The following is a 15,000-nucleotide window of genomic DNA, read 5'->3' as shown; positions in this document are numbered from 1 at the left end:
ATGTCATTTATCCTCTATTTCTTTGTTTCGTAGTGTTCTTTGTTTCTGCCTTTTGGCTCTCCTCCTTTCTCTTTCTCCTTCACGTCTCTCCTGTCATCTCTTTCTCCTCTTATTCCTCCTCTTCTCTCCGTACGCTCCCCCTTCCAGTCCTGTTAGGGACTGGAAGCCTTCCCCCCTCCCTTTGCACGATTAGCAAAGCTCTGCAGGCTCCCCTCCTCAATGTCTCCAGACATGTCATTACTAAAACAACAAGCCCTCGTTGCTGTTTCTCCTCCAAACTGGGGCCCGGAGGATATTACTGGTACAATTTCATGATTACAACCTGGGTTATTATGTGAAAGCAGGCCGACCCACTGTGTCCAAGCAGACGGTTTAACGGGGCCAACCAGCACCACAGTTATAACGGGCAGCCATAAAAATGAAAGAAAAGTTCCCTAATGAATTGCTTTAGTCTGTGTTCACCTATTCATTTCCCTGCTGATGATGTTGGGGCTGCTCTTGGCGAATCACCAATGCTTATTGTCTTCTTAGATTTTCTTTCTTCTTCTAAGTTTCTTCTTCGTCTTGGTTGGATGGCAGTTATGGGGGACGGGGGGGAATTTGGAAGCAGTAAAATGTCCAATCACGACTCTTCTCTCAGTGGTGTGTCACTTTGAGTGCTCCACACTAAGATGTTGTCCAGTGCTGAACTAGTGGCCTTGACTGTGACTTCCTGTTTACATGAGTCATGCAGCCACGGCATTGTTAACCAGCACAACATTTAGGCTCCACATGGACTAATCGCTATCACCCCATCTGTCTTCCCACCAGTGTGGGTCACTTGAAGTGTGCGTGCCATGCATGCGTGCGTCATTGTCAGACAGAAGGACAGACAGACTATTACACACGCAGGCGCCCACAAAAGCAGACGTAAAGAGGCAGACACCTTTTGAGGTAAATCGATAGGTACAGCCACGCCTTTGCATAAACAACAACCTCTGAAAAGACCGCACATTACATTCAATCTGGTAGTTACCTTCCTTTCGATTGCCATTTTCTATCTGGTGGAAAATGTTTCCCTCCAATATTGTCGGTGTCTTTCCCCTGCCTACCTTGCTGTTCCACCTTTCCTGTACACTTGGTTGGCAGGGCTTTCGGATTAGCGCCTCCGCTAATCTAATTGGGAAGTTGTGTTGTGTGACGCTAATTTGAATCAAAGGACACAGCCCAGACTGCAAAGCGTTGGCACCCAGAGCGCTTTAGAGAACACATCAGTAATTACTCTCAACCTCTCGAGTGTGGACCAACGACTAAATGTTGTTATGTGTTCACCTCAACTGTGTTCGGGAAGTCGGGATTGAGTACTAGACCTGCAGTAGATACTGGGGTGAAACCTAGCAACAGCCACCAGGGTAAACCTCTCATTATCCTGGGTTAGCGAGCCAGGCCTTAAAGACACTGTGCCAATGCTCCCAGATGGCTAATCTCTCCCATATAACCCCCATGTGATGGTGATTGTGAATGACCATTACTACGCCCATCTGCGCTTCCGGCCTGCTTGTTATCCTCCCCAGTTCACAGCTTATGATGTGTACACCGTCTCACTCGCCCGTTGTTCCTGTTTGCTGTTGATCTATTCAGCGGCACCCTGAGTCAGCAAAGACCCCTTATACGATCGACACGTGATTAGCATGAGCAGGAACGGTGTCGCCGTAGCTAGCATTGCCAATTTATTCCTCTACATTTATGTTTAGGGCATTTAGCAGACGCTGTTATCCAAAGTACAACAATGAAACAACAATATATCGCTGTCGATACAGTAAGGATGTTCATAGAACCAAGTGCAAAGCACTAACAATCGCTAGGTTAACCCATTCCCCTTATGCAACAAAGATAGCTAGGATAAGATACACATTTACATGGAGCTTAGCATCAAAGTTCAGTACAGTGTTGGCTCCACCTTAGGTGTAGCGGATAGCTCAGATCATCCACCTTGGCGCTGTGCTCAGGTTCAAACTAGTTCACCTATGACCTCCGGTTGAGGCTGACTTCTTGAAGCGGATCCAATCAGATCACAGCTTTGGTTGATGTTCTAAAACCACGAAAGCCAAAACGTCTTTCTTCATCTTGAAACGTAAATACCAGTTTTAAAAGTTGAAAGCACCAAAATCCCGTCTTCGCCGGCTACACTCCGGACGTCCGACCTAGCGTTCTGCTCGGCATCCATCATGCATCGACCGTTTTACGCAAACTCTTCCGTTGTGGGAGGGCTTACGGGTGGAGGTGAGGGGAGGGGCTCCTTCCCGTCGTTCCATTGGTGGCACTGAGCTGTCCATCTCCCCCAGCTGTGGACGTGGTTGGAGGAGCTGCAGAAGGAGCTGCTGGACGACGTGTACGCTGAGTCGGTGGAGGCGGTCCAGGACCTGATCAAGAGGTTCGGCCAGCAGCAGCAGACCACCCTGCAGGCCACGGTCAACGTCATCAAGGAGGGGGAGGACCTCATCCAGCAGCTCAGGTGGGCGGAACGCACGCACGCGCCAAAGCACGCACGCGCACAGCCGCACGCACATGCACATGCAGAGACGTACACACACACACACACACGCACACATTTATGCAAATGTACACACACGCGCGCAACTGCCCGCGCACGGAAACACACACACACACACACACAAACACACACATAAATCCAGATACACACACACACACACACACACACACATACATGCACACATATACACACGCATACACACACACAAATGCGCACACACAGCCACACAAACGCGCACACACACACACACACCAACACATATGAACACACACGCACAGAAAACACGGAGAGACTATTGCATACACACACAGACGTGTGTGCACAAACACGTACACGCAGACGTTTTTCTTTAATTGAACCAAGTGGCCGAGCGCAGGGTTCAGAGCGCAGGCAGCTAACCGACAAAGTGCCCCGGTCAGCCATCGCCATGTTCCTCGGAGGAGACGCGCTCTTGCACGTTACTCTGTGTAAGATGGCAGCGGGGGGGCGGACGCGGTGCAGATCACAGGGAGCTCATGAGTGGGACCCATAGGGCGGGCGGGGGCAGGGGCGCGGTGTCTGAAGAAGCACCTTTAATCCTCTCAGCGATCCCGTCGCACCGGGAGTCACGGCGATCAATGAGCTGTGGTCCCCCGCCCATGGGTCCCACCGCTTTGACACAGAGGAGGCTTCCCGAGACACACACACGCACGCACACACAGGCACGAGTGCGCACACTCTCGGGGACAAACAATGCGAGCACATGCACACGCACATGTGCACACGCATGCACGCACATGTACGCATGCAGACACACACACACACACGCGCACACAGGCTTGTTTGTGTGCACACACGCACACAAACATGCACACCCACACACACATGCATGCGCACAGACACACGCAAGCGCGCACACACACAAACACACACATGAGCTAACAAACACACACACAGACACACACGGACACACGGACACACACACCATCTGGTTAAAAAGAACCACCTGTTGACCCTTCCCCCCTTAATACTCCTCCTCCACCACCACCACCCTCTCTACCACCACCACCACCACCACCACCACCACCACCCTCTCTAACACCACCACCACCCTCCGTGCCCCCCTGCAGGGACTCGGCCATCTCCAGCAACAAGACGCCCCACAACAGCTCCATGGCGCACATCGAGAGCGTGCTGCAGCAGCTGGACGAGGCCCAGGCCCAGATGGAGGAGCTCTTCCAGGAGAGGAAGATCAAGCTGGAGCTCTTCCTCCAGCTGCGCATCTTCGAGAGGGACGCCATCGACGTGAGTCCCGCCAGGGGTAGGGGGGTCCGTGTGTGTGTGCTTGTGTATGGGTGAGTGTGTGTGTGGGGGGGGGGGGGGCTCGCCTGTGTGTTTGTGTGTGTGTGTGTGTGTGGGGGGTCATCTGTGTGTGTCTGTGTGTGTCTGTGTGTGTTTGTGTATGGGTGAGTGTGTTTGTGTATGGGTGAGTGTGTTTGTGTATGGGTGAGTGTGTCGGGGGTGGGGGTCATCTGTGTGTGTTTGTGTGTGTGTGTGTGTGGGGGGGGGTCATCTGTGTGTGTCTGTGTGTGTTTGTGTATGGGTGAGTGTGTTTGTGTATGGGTGAGTGTGTGGGGGGTGGGGGTCATCTGTGTGTGTTTGTGTGTGTGCGTGTGTGTCTGTGTGTGTGTATAGGTGAGTGTGTGGGGGGGGGTCATCTGTGTGTGTGTGTGTGTCTGTGTGTGTGTATGGGTGAGTGTGTGTGTATGGGTGAGTGTGTGGGGAGGGGCTCACCTGTGTGTTTGTGTGTGTGTGTGTCGGGGGGTGGGGGTCATCTGTGTGTGTTTGTGTGTGTGTGTGTGTGTGTGTGTGTGTGTGTGTGTGTGTATGGGTGAGTGTGTGTGTATGGGTGAGTGTGTGGGGGGCTGTGTGTGTGTGTGTGTTGTTGTTAGTGTGGGTGCTCAGTGTGGGAGTCAGGTGGCTGTATGTTGTAGGGAGAGCGGTTGATGATGACTCCGTGGGTGTGCTTTACATATCCTTATTAGCCTTATGGTGCTGTCTAAGAAAAAATTAAAAGGCGCTAAAGATGTTAAAGGAGAGGCGATGGCAGACTGTGTGTGTGTGTGTGTTCGTGTGTGTATGTAGAAGGGGGGGGCAGGGGGTGAGTGGATGTCTCAACTAGAGACCATCGGTGATTAGGTCAACCGACAAATCCACGCTTTCCCCGGGTGTTTATCGTCTGATTGATTCTGTCAACATCTGCTGTTAAAGCTCACACTGTATCTCCAGCCTTGGATGCGTTGGCGATGAACAGCGGTGGGTCCAGACTCGTGTGAGAGGGGAAGCCTTCGAAATGAGGCTTAACACCCATCCTGTGCAAGGCGGAGAGGATAACACACACCTCACACACACACATCTTTTATTTAGAGTACAGATTTAGTGTGGGTGGCAGCCAAGCTGAATACCGTGGGAGGGTTGTCCCACCCCCTCCCCCCCCGCTGAGATCCCTCCTGCTCATCACGATAAATACACGTTCAGTAAACAATTGTCGTTAAAGTATAAAAAGTGTATTAGAAGGGTCCACTTAGAAACGTGTCATTTTCATCTTGACATCGTTTAACACTAACAAGCGACCTGGGGCTGGGTGAAAGAAAAACAGGCCACAGTGACAGCTTAATATACACAGTCGGCCCCACGAAAACACTTTCTCGTAGAAATGATATTCGAAAAAACACAACAACACCACCGAATGCCCTGGAGGGGTTTACGCGGTTCCCATGGTTACAGAGGCCGCCGCTTTGCACGAGCGCTTGAATGTGCGACATGTTTGGAAACAAAAACCTAATAAAAAACCGCTATTCGCACAATCTAAAAATAGGACTTTGATATGAAGGGTAAATAATAAACAGAGCTGGGAATATGTATGGGGCCGTTTTTTCAGCCAAGGAAAAAACAACGAACAAAAGAAACAACAATTATCATACCAAACATAACCCAAATCCATTTTACACCGGATTTGCCTTTAATAGTGGGTGTGAGCCTCATTTTATGTGCATAATGTTTCAGCAAATATTTCATTATTATGACAATTGGGAATTATTACAATTAGTATCATCACCACATTGCTGTGTCACGACACGCGTGTATGCACGGAGTTATACTCGCAATCACGATTTTTGAATGGAAATGGAACAGCCGTTCTAAATAATTAACGGTATCTAATAATAGCCTGTCTGTAATTAAGGCCAGCTGTACTTATCAGGACGTTTTGCATTGAATATGCGGTTAGTGTGGTGTGGATGTTCAGTCTGAGAGTCAGGAGGCTTTATGCTGTAGCGGGGGGGGAGATGACTTGGTGGGTGTGGTTTACATATCTGAGCCTTATGGTGCTTGTCTAAGGTGGTAACCACAAAGGAGAGGCAATGGCAGACTGTGTGTGTGTGTGTGTGTGTGTGTGTGTGTGTGTGTGTGTGTGTGTGTGTGTGTGTGTGTGTGTGTGTGTGTGTATGTGTGTTTCTGTCTGCGTGTGTGTGTTTCTGTCTGCGTGTGTGTGTTTCTGTCTGCGTGTGTGTGTGTTTCTGTGTGTGTGTGTGTATGTGTGAGTGTGTCTGTTCTTACATTGCTGCAGCAGCAGCAGCAGCACAGAGACTGAGAGTCCATTGAAGACTCTCCCCATTGCTACAACCATAGCCAGTGTGTCTGCGATGCACGCTGAACACAGCTTGTTTGAACGCACAGAGCCAACACTCAACACTCTGTATCGGAGATTAAACAGAGTACCCTACCAAAAGCCTTGTTACTTCGTCATGTATTTCACATTAATGACTTCATTATCCACTGTGAGCACAAATGGATCCTCACAGTAGGGCTTGCATGTGAATATTTCTCTTGTCGCTCTGGCTGTGGTTTTGCTTCTTATTGTAAACCAAACCTTGTTCCACTGGCAGCCTGAAGCCATGGCTGACTGATCGAGTGTTGATTGAGTGATGTTCTGAGTTGTTATTATTACATCTTATGAGAAGAGGGTTAGTCAATGATCAGGAGGAATGAAAGGGTGTGTGTGTGTGTGTGTGTGTGTGTGTGTGTGTGTGTGTGTGTAATTTGTGTTGTGTAATGTGTAAAGTATGCACAATATCTGTCTGAGCATGTGGTTTAGGTGTGTGTGTTGGTGAACACTGAAATACTGTACCTGAGGGCTATAAAAACTGAACGTGATGTCACAGTGATGGTGACGCAATCGCATCTAGTTATTCTAAAATCAACTTGACCAGTGTCTCATAAACCGCTGCCCTTGATTGGCTGAAACAGTTGCTGAGTGACCTCATAACCTGGGTCTCGATTCACAAAAGTATCTTTTTTCTTAAAAATATTCCCGGGATTATATGGCACGGAGCCAATCACAAATACGAATTCTGTGCTGAGTGAATTCATAATGCTATAGTTTAACAACAGTTCTGGATGTCTCCTTATCCTTAACATTGCCTTCATCGATAGATACGTAAGGGGGAATATACCAGCGTTATGCCTGTTGATTGAGGATGGCAAACCTTCCCAAACCAACCGTCCTCCTAATAAGTGTTCATGGTTTCCATGGGTCTCCCAGCCTGCCCACACACGCAGCACCAGGTGGGGGTGTTAGCAGTGGGGTCTGGTTGGTGGAACTCAGGGGGACGGTGGTGTAGTCTTGCACATTAGGTCTGCCCATCGGTTCAGTGTGGCGAGTGGACTGTTCGTACGCAGCCATCGTGTGTCGAGCCAACACAAGTGTGTCCGCACGCACGCAGACATACGCACACACACACACACACAGACACAAACGCACATGCACTCATACGTGCACATGCACGTGAATAGGAATGAATAGCGGCTCTCAAAATCTCAAACCAAACCGCACGTACACATGAATACACACGAATGTGTGTCGTGCGCGTACACACATACACACACACACACACACACAAACACACACACAAACACTTATCCTCTGCCTTAAGAATCATTCGGGATTTGCTGGATGAGGGAGGTGTGTGTGTGTTTGAAGAGAGGGCAGGAGTTCACATGAAACACACGTGGCTTACAACGGCTTTCCTCCAGGGAACAGCCCTCTTCCTCTCTCTCTCTCTCTCTCTCTCTCTCTCTCTCTCTCTCTCCCTCTCCCTGTGTCTACCTCCAACAGAGAGTCAAGCTAAGATCTAGTAAAGCTAAGAGGTAGGCTCAGTAACCCAGTCGGTTATTGTGCAATGCTCCTAGAAAGTTCACGGAGATGGTCTTTCTATACCGGGAGGGGATTTTATTAAACATTCACTGGAGGCGAAACAGGAGTAAAGAGAAGTCCCAGGTAATTTGCTACTGCTCTGTAAATCACTTCAACTCCAAAGAGCTTACTTTAAAATGCGTGTGAAACGGTTGTTATTTATTTATACGGTTGCTATCGTGGCTTATTGACGCTAGCGTTCTTCCTCTGTCAGTACGATATACTGTATTTCATTTGTATTTTATTTTACTTTATCGTTGCACTCTCTTAGTAGGCAAGTGAGAAGGATTTCATAGAAGCGATAGCCGGTAGTGCAACCTATAGCAAATACTTTATCAAGTGTTTCCCTTGGCCTGAGATCCACAGTAAACTGAGCTATCGCCGCACTTGGGTACCATCTGTGTGAACGGAGGGGGATTCAGCTCCGAGCTGGTTGCTTTATGACTGCTAGGGGCTTCAGTGTAAATAAGTAGGGGGGTAGGGGATCTTCTACACACACCAGTGCATCTTTTGGCTGACTTTCAGGTAACATAACCCAGTGTTTGAGGGTTTATTTACATGGCGTTTTGAGGAGAATTATGGGGTGATCCGGATTTGGGGGATTTTTGTCGGATATGGTTAAAGTAAAGTTCTCTGTCGTTTTTGTTTCTGTTCAGACGGGAAGGAGTCTTGAAAATAGAAGATATCAAGAAGGAAAATTGTCGGACACGTTTCTTTGAAAATTTAATCACAAAAGCTGGTTTAAGTGATTATGGCGGTCATGGATATTAGTAGTTATTTAGAGGATTAGCAGTCACTTTGATTCAAAGCGTATAGAGATACAGACGAGAGGAGACGGGGGGGGTGGCATCTTGGTCGGTGTGCTTATGAGTAGTGCAAGGATGAGGGGATGGAACCAAGACACTTCGGATATGGGGATCATGCTCCTAGCCTGTGTTGTGTACGTAGGGCTGCTCGATTATGGAAAAAAATCCTAATCACGATTATTTTGGTCAATATTGATATCAAGATTATTCAAACGATTATTTTTGAGTTTGAAAACATGATGCACTTATTCAGCATGTCTCTCCCAAAAAACACTTTGTAACTGAGAACTTCGAAATCTCGCCTTAAAACAATACACAAAATGGTCAAATAGAAAATATTCAAATCTAAAATAATGCACAGATATGTATCCAGGTGTTCTGCAATTTCAAAAAAACATTTAATGAAGAAGAAATAAATAAAAAATAATATTAAAAATAAAGAACTTTTCAACTCAACTATATTAGTTTTGTGAGCATTTGACGCTCAAAATTCGATTAATCACCCAGCCCTACGTGTACATCTATGACGCTATTTCAAAAGTGTAGGCATGGGTGTGAATGTTTGAGTTGTGACTGGGGAATGGTTTCATTTTCATTTGTATCATATCTTTATTTATTCCAGTTTTTTAAGGAGATAATTATACTACAAAATAAGAGTTTGTTTGATACATCTGCTGTACTTGTGTTTTTATGCACCACCACATAATATCAGTTTTTTCTACGGCTACAGCTGCCATTGTTGAGATCATTCATTAAAAGGATGTTTGACATCAGTGTGACAACCAATTTATTTCTTTATATTTCCCCGTGGCAGCCAATTTAACCTAGTTGAAGGACTTGTAACTAAGACGCCGGCGATTCAATTTCACGACGGCAGATTTGACAAAGCAACTGTTTTAGGCAGCTCATTTTCACTCTACGAAAAATTGGAAAAACTGTTTAGTGGCACCAGGCACGTCCATGCGACACCTCCTTACAGCTTGAATATCCTTCGAGTTGAGGATCCAGCTGTTGAGGCATGCATGAGCGCATTCTCGTGTCTTCTTGTACTCCGCAACAGCTGAGAGGTCTGTCACTGGCTGTTAACTTAAGAGTGATTTACAGACCTCTGCTCTGTCTCGCATTGATGTACCTGACAGCAGGTTCTATTTTGTTGTTGTTGTAAAGTGATGACGGTAACACGGTCTGCATGGCTTCCCACTGATTGATTATCGCTTTATGAAGATCCTTCTCTTGCATATGCGTGCGATACTTTTCAATAACTCATCCACGGGGTTACATGTTGATATGAACACAACCGTTTCCCACAGTGTCTCGTCAACCAGAGACACTGGCCTGAGAGTCCTGAAGGCATCAGTGTCCTTAGACCCAGGCTATGAAAACAACAGTTTCCATAAAGTGTTGAGGAGGACCACTTGCACGACAACAACGTTTTCTGGAATTATTGGATTTATGGACAATGAAGCCTTCGGGACACTAAAGGCCGGTGCATACTATCACCAGTGTCTCTGGTTGTTGACGAGATGCTGTGAAAAGACTGAGGGAAGTCGGAGAGGAGCAGGAGGTGCCCGCTGGTCTTGTGATGCAGGGATTCCTCTTGGTGCTTCAGGGCAAGCACCAACACATCAGCCCCGCTGGGCGTTTGGAGTCATGAACTCACCATTCTTTTGTCGTTCTTGCACAATTGTGGAATGGAAAAACATGGAGCAGCGAGCGGTTCATATTCCCTATACTGTATTCAGCACTGTCATACTTTGGGAATATTGTGCGCATACCTGCGTGGGTTGGTGTGTGTGTGTGTGTTTGTGTTGCACGTTGTGTATAGGTTGTGCGATTGCAGAATGGTCGTATTATTAATTTTCAATTAATTATTATTGTATTATTAAAACTAGTAAAACAATATAGGGTTAATTTTGGGGTTGAGGTTAATTTAATTAACGGATTAATTTAATTAACAGGATTTAATACATAATACTGTGATTACTTATTAATCCTGAGGAAAATTGTTACTGATACAATATTTCTTTGATTGCTCAATAGAAGTGAAAAGAAATAAAAGGAGTAAAAAATATAAACGAAAAAGTTTGGCTTACAAGGGTATTTTGTACAAAATGTAGATAGTAAATATGCACACATACACAAAATTGTACTCCAGTTGTAACTACAAATATGATGCAACTTTTGTTTTGAAGCCTCATCACCTATCTCCTACCGCTCTCTCCTTCCTTCAAGCAGGTGATCTCGGACCTGGAGTCATGGAACGAGGAGCTGTCCCAGCAGATGGGCGAGTTTGACACAGAGGACCTGCCCCTGGCAGAGCAGCGTCTGCAGCACCACGCCGACAAGGCCCTCACCATGAACAACCTCACCTTCGACGTCATCCACCAGGGCCAGGAGCTGCTGCAGTACGTCACCGAAGTGCAGGCCTCCGGTGAGTGCGGAGCCCTGGACCAGGGATTCTCTTTAGACTTTTTTGCAGAAAGTTGAAAAATGTTGCGTTTACTTCACACAAGAGCCGGCATTGCCCCCTGTTGCCATGGGAACGTTATGAAGTGACGTAATGACGCGACGTGAACGTCATCGAAAAGCTGCATTTTTCGCAATTTCCCGCATTTCTTCGAAGTTCCCGCAATTTCATCGCATAAAACTTCATAAATATGCCGCATATTTCATCTCATTTTTTAAGAAAACGTGCCGCATAATCAAGGATTTTGGCCGCAACAATCCCAAAAAAACACTGCATTTTTCTGGAGGGACTGATTATCGTCTTTGTTAATGTCCACGTGAGGGTGTGAGGGTTAGGATTCTCGGACACCTAAAGCATAACGCTACGGTGTGTGGGGGATTTCATATGCAACATCGCTTATTACAACGCTCATAACAGTTACACAACGACGGTGCTGAAAAGGTGTCATGAAGTTGGCATAGGTTGTAACCATGGGGATGACATGCCCCCCTCTTGCCTAGAACTCTCTGCTCAAAACTGCCAGTGAAACCAAAAACGTGTTTTAGCTTGTTTTTGTTGTAAAGATAGGGTAAGTAGTTTGCGAGTGACCTGCCGGAATAGGCTTCATTTTTGAGGGATCCAACCGGAAAGATCCTACGTCTCCCTTTTGGTCTCCCTACAAACCCACTTTCCCCAAACACATGAAGAGCTCGCCAGCTTTAGCCTCAGGTCTGCCTGGCCTTGTGGAAGACTCAGGCAGAGCTCGGGCAGGTAACCGGTTAGGTGGGTAGACAGAGGGGTATAGGTCAGCCAATTGATACATTGACATTATTACATGGATGCAGCGGGGATAATTACAAAATAGGACAAAAAAATGCCTACCGTAGCTCCAAACATTTTAGCATGCCTTCTATGATCAAATACATAGCCATCCATTCTCTTTTGTCACAGTGACCAAAATGATAATTTAGGAAAAAAAAAACTATTTTGGCCAATATAGAAAATAGGTTAGGACTGTTTGTTTTTATAATTTACTTCCATGTAACGCATGTTACATGTAATAACGACTTGAGAGAACGCCGATACAACAACCTGTTCACTATAATCACACCCCCCCACCGAAGTCCACACACCCCCCCCACCGAAGCAGATCTAAACAAAATGGACGACCCGATACCGTGTAGCCACAGCGTCGCCTTACGTCCGGCCCTCTCCCTCCCTCCGCCAGGCGTGGAGCTGCTGTGCGACCGCGACGTGGACATGGCCACGCGGGTGCAAGACCTGCTGGAGTTCCTCCACGAGAAGCAGCAGGAGCTGGACCTGGCGGCGGAGCAGCAGCGCCGCCACCTGGAGCAGTGCGTCCAGCTGAGGCACCTGCAGGCCGAGGTCAAGCAGGTGGGCTGGAGCGCCGCCGCCGCGGGCTAACGGGCTAGCGGGCTAACGGGCTAACCACAACAACACACACACACGCACAAACAGGCTGACACACACAGACACAAACGCACGCGACCACGTGCGTACAAATGGGCACGTACATGCTTGCACACACACACACACACACACACACACACAGACACAGACACACATACACACACACACAAACAGAAACACGCAAAAAACATACAGACGCGCACATGCATACAGGCTTGCACGTGCACACACATGCGCCCGCATGCACACACACACACACACACACACACACACACACACACACACAAACAGAAACACGCAAAAACATACAAACGCGCACATGCATACAGGCTTGCACGTGCACACACATGCGTACGCATGCACACACACACACAGAGACACATATACACACACACACACACACACAGACACACGTAAACAGAAACACGCAAAAACATACAAACGCGCACATACATACAGGCTTGCACGTGCACACACATGCGCACGCATGCACTCACACACACAGACACACATATACACACACACACACACACACAGACACACACAAACAGAAACACGCAAAAACATACAAACACGCACATACATACAGGCTTGCACGTGCACACACATGCGCACGCACGGACGTTGTTGACATGGCAACTGCAGCACGCGGTCAAAGGTCGACGGCACGTGTCAGAACTGAACAAGCACAGACAGACAGACAGACAGACAGACACAGACAGACAGACACACCTTTGGGCAAATAAGCGCTGGCCGTGTCAGGGTTGATGTCAAACACTCACACACACGCAGACACGCCAACACACACACACGCACACATGCACGCACACACACACACACACACACACCCCAGCAACATACACATTCCTCCATGTGTTGCAGTGGTGATGCTTCAGGGGGTGGGGCCGGGGTCTGTGTCTGAACACGAACGTAGTGGCCGATGACTCATGCTGTGTCAACAAACACACAGCCCCTCGCCCGCGCCTCCCCTGCTTACGCTCCAGGAGTTATAGTTTCAGGTGGTACGGAGATGGAGGTTAACGTTAGTAACATGGAAATTGCTAATGTGTGCCTTTCCGCTTTCAAAGGCATTACGGCTATAGGGAAATTACAAATGAACGGTTTTGGTGTGTGAACTACCAGGTTTTGTGTGTCGGCCTGTACCATTGAGCTGAACGAGTTGTGTGTACTCAGATTGTGATATTGTTGTGTAGATGTTAGATCGTTCACTGATTTCTTTTTAAGATTTTTGCTTATTTTTAAGAAAAAGGCAATATAAGGCAGTATAAAATAAATTATAATGGTAAGAAACACATCCCCAAAGAAGATTTAATATAAAAATGAGAAATAGAAACAGGATATAAGCCTCCAAGGTAAGTTTGATTATCTAGATCCTTCAAATACAAGACCATAGTGCTACACAAAGGAATAAATCACACATAAATTCCTTAAAAGGACAACCATTAAAAGAAAATAAACAAAACAAGGAGAAATGTAAGCAGAATAATACAAAAGTATAACATGAGGATATAAGAAATGAAGTGGTGAAAAACAGTACATAATTAATAAAACACTTCATAATTACACCAAGATTTCAGATTTTGTTTTTATACTTCAATGCCACTGATTCAGATTCACTTCAAGCGTTTACTTTAAATCTTTCCTCTTTGGCATCAAATAGTATTATTCCAGTGTTTATCTTTAATTAGCCGGAGGGACTTGGGGCAAATCCAGTCCTTCATTCGCTCCATGCACTTGATCAGTGTTGGTTTTCCAAATCTGCTAAAGTGGGTTCCTAAGTATAAAAATATCAAGGCAACGCAATAATTTATCCTTGGGGGACCCCACACATCATTTTAGTTCGCTCAGATAAGTAGAGGAAAAACAAGCTGTTGCATGAAGTAAAACATCTAAAAAGTCTGCGTGTGAAACTCACTTTTAAACATATCCAAGTCGTATTTCTGTCTCACAATTCAAACTCTGTAGTCCCTCGTCGACTGACTCATTCGCTGCAGCATGCTGAGAAAGTGGAGCAATCCACTAACGCAGAACTAGGACACAACTGCTGGCCATTAATCCTCGCCCTGTTTCTGTTTATTTATTATTTGCTCTGACATAAAGGGGATTTGGTGTTTGCACATGAGCCGTATTATGTATTTTGTACTTCTATGATTGGACCTTCCAAGGTATGTATACATATTTAGGATGTTATTGTCTTCATCTTAAACCTGCTGTACAAACATGTACATTGAGTTTTAACATGATGCTGTACATATTTGTTCTTAATTATCCGGAAAGTACAGTGACTGATACGAAAACATGAGGTACAAGCTAACTGTGAGCTCAGGGATGCACACATGCACCCGCACACACACACACAAACACACAAACTAACACACACACACACACAAAGACACAGACACACACACACACACACACACACTAAGATACATACACACACATACACACACACACACACACACACACACTCACAAAGACACGTGTGGATCTGAGTCTAGCCAGAAGTCCCCTGGGTAAACACATGTTAATA

The 15,000-nt window shown here is 46.6% G+C and overlaps 1 protein-coding gene across 1 annotated transcript in view; it reads left to right on the top strand.

The window, feature by feature from the left end:
• The window catches only part of LOC307080559 (triple functional domain protein-like), a 132,815-nt gene that overhangs the window by 62,630 nt on the left and 55,185 nt on the right, over positions 1–15,000 (top strand). The window contains 4 exon segments of the mRNA XM_079743321.1: positions 2,325–2,494; positions 3,643–3,817; positions 10,808–11,003; positions 12,247–12,413. Of these exon segments, the coding sequence (XP_079599447.1) occupies positions 2,325–2,494; positions 3,643–3,817; positions 10,808–11,003; positions 12,247–12,413 (708 nt within the window).

The sequence above is a fragment of the Pollachius pollachius genome, assembly GCF_949987615.1.
Source record: "Pollachius pollachius genome assembly, chromosome: 1".
Taxonomy (NCBI): Eukaryota; Metazoa; Chordata; class Actinopteri; order Gadiformes; family Gadidae; genus Pollachius; species Pollachius pollachius.
The sequence above is the reverse complement of the archived record's forward strand: the minus strand, read 5'-3'. Positions and strand labels throughout refer to the sequence as shown.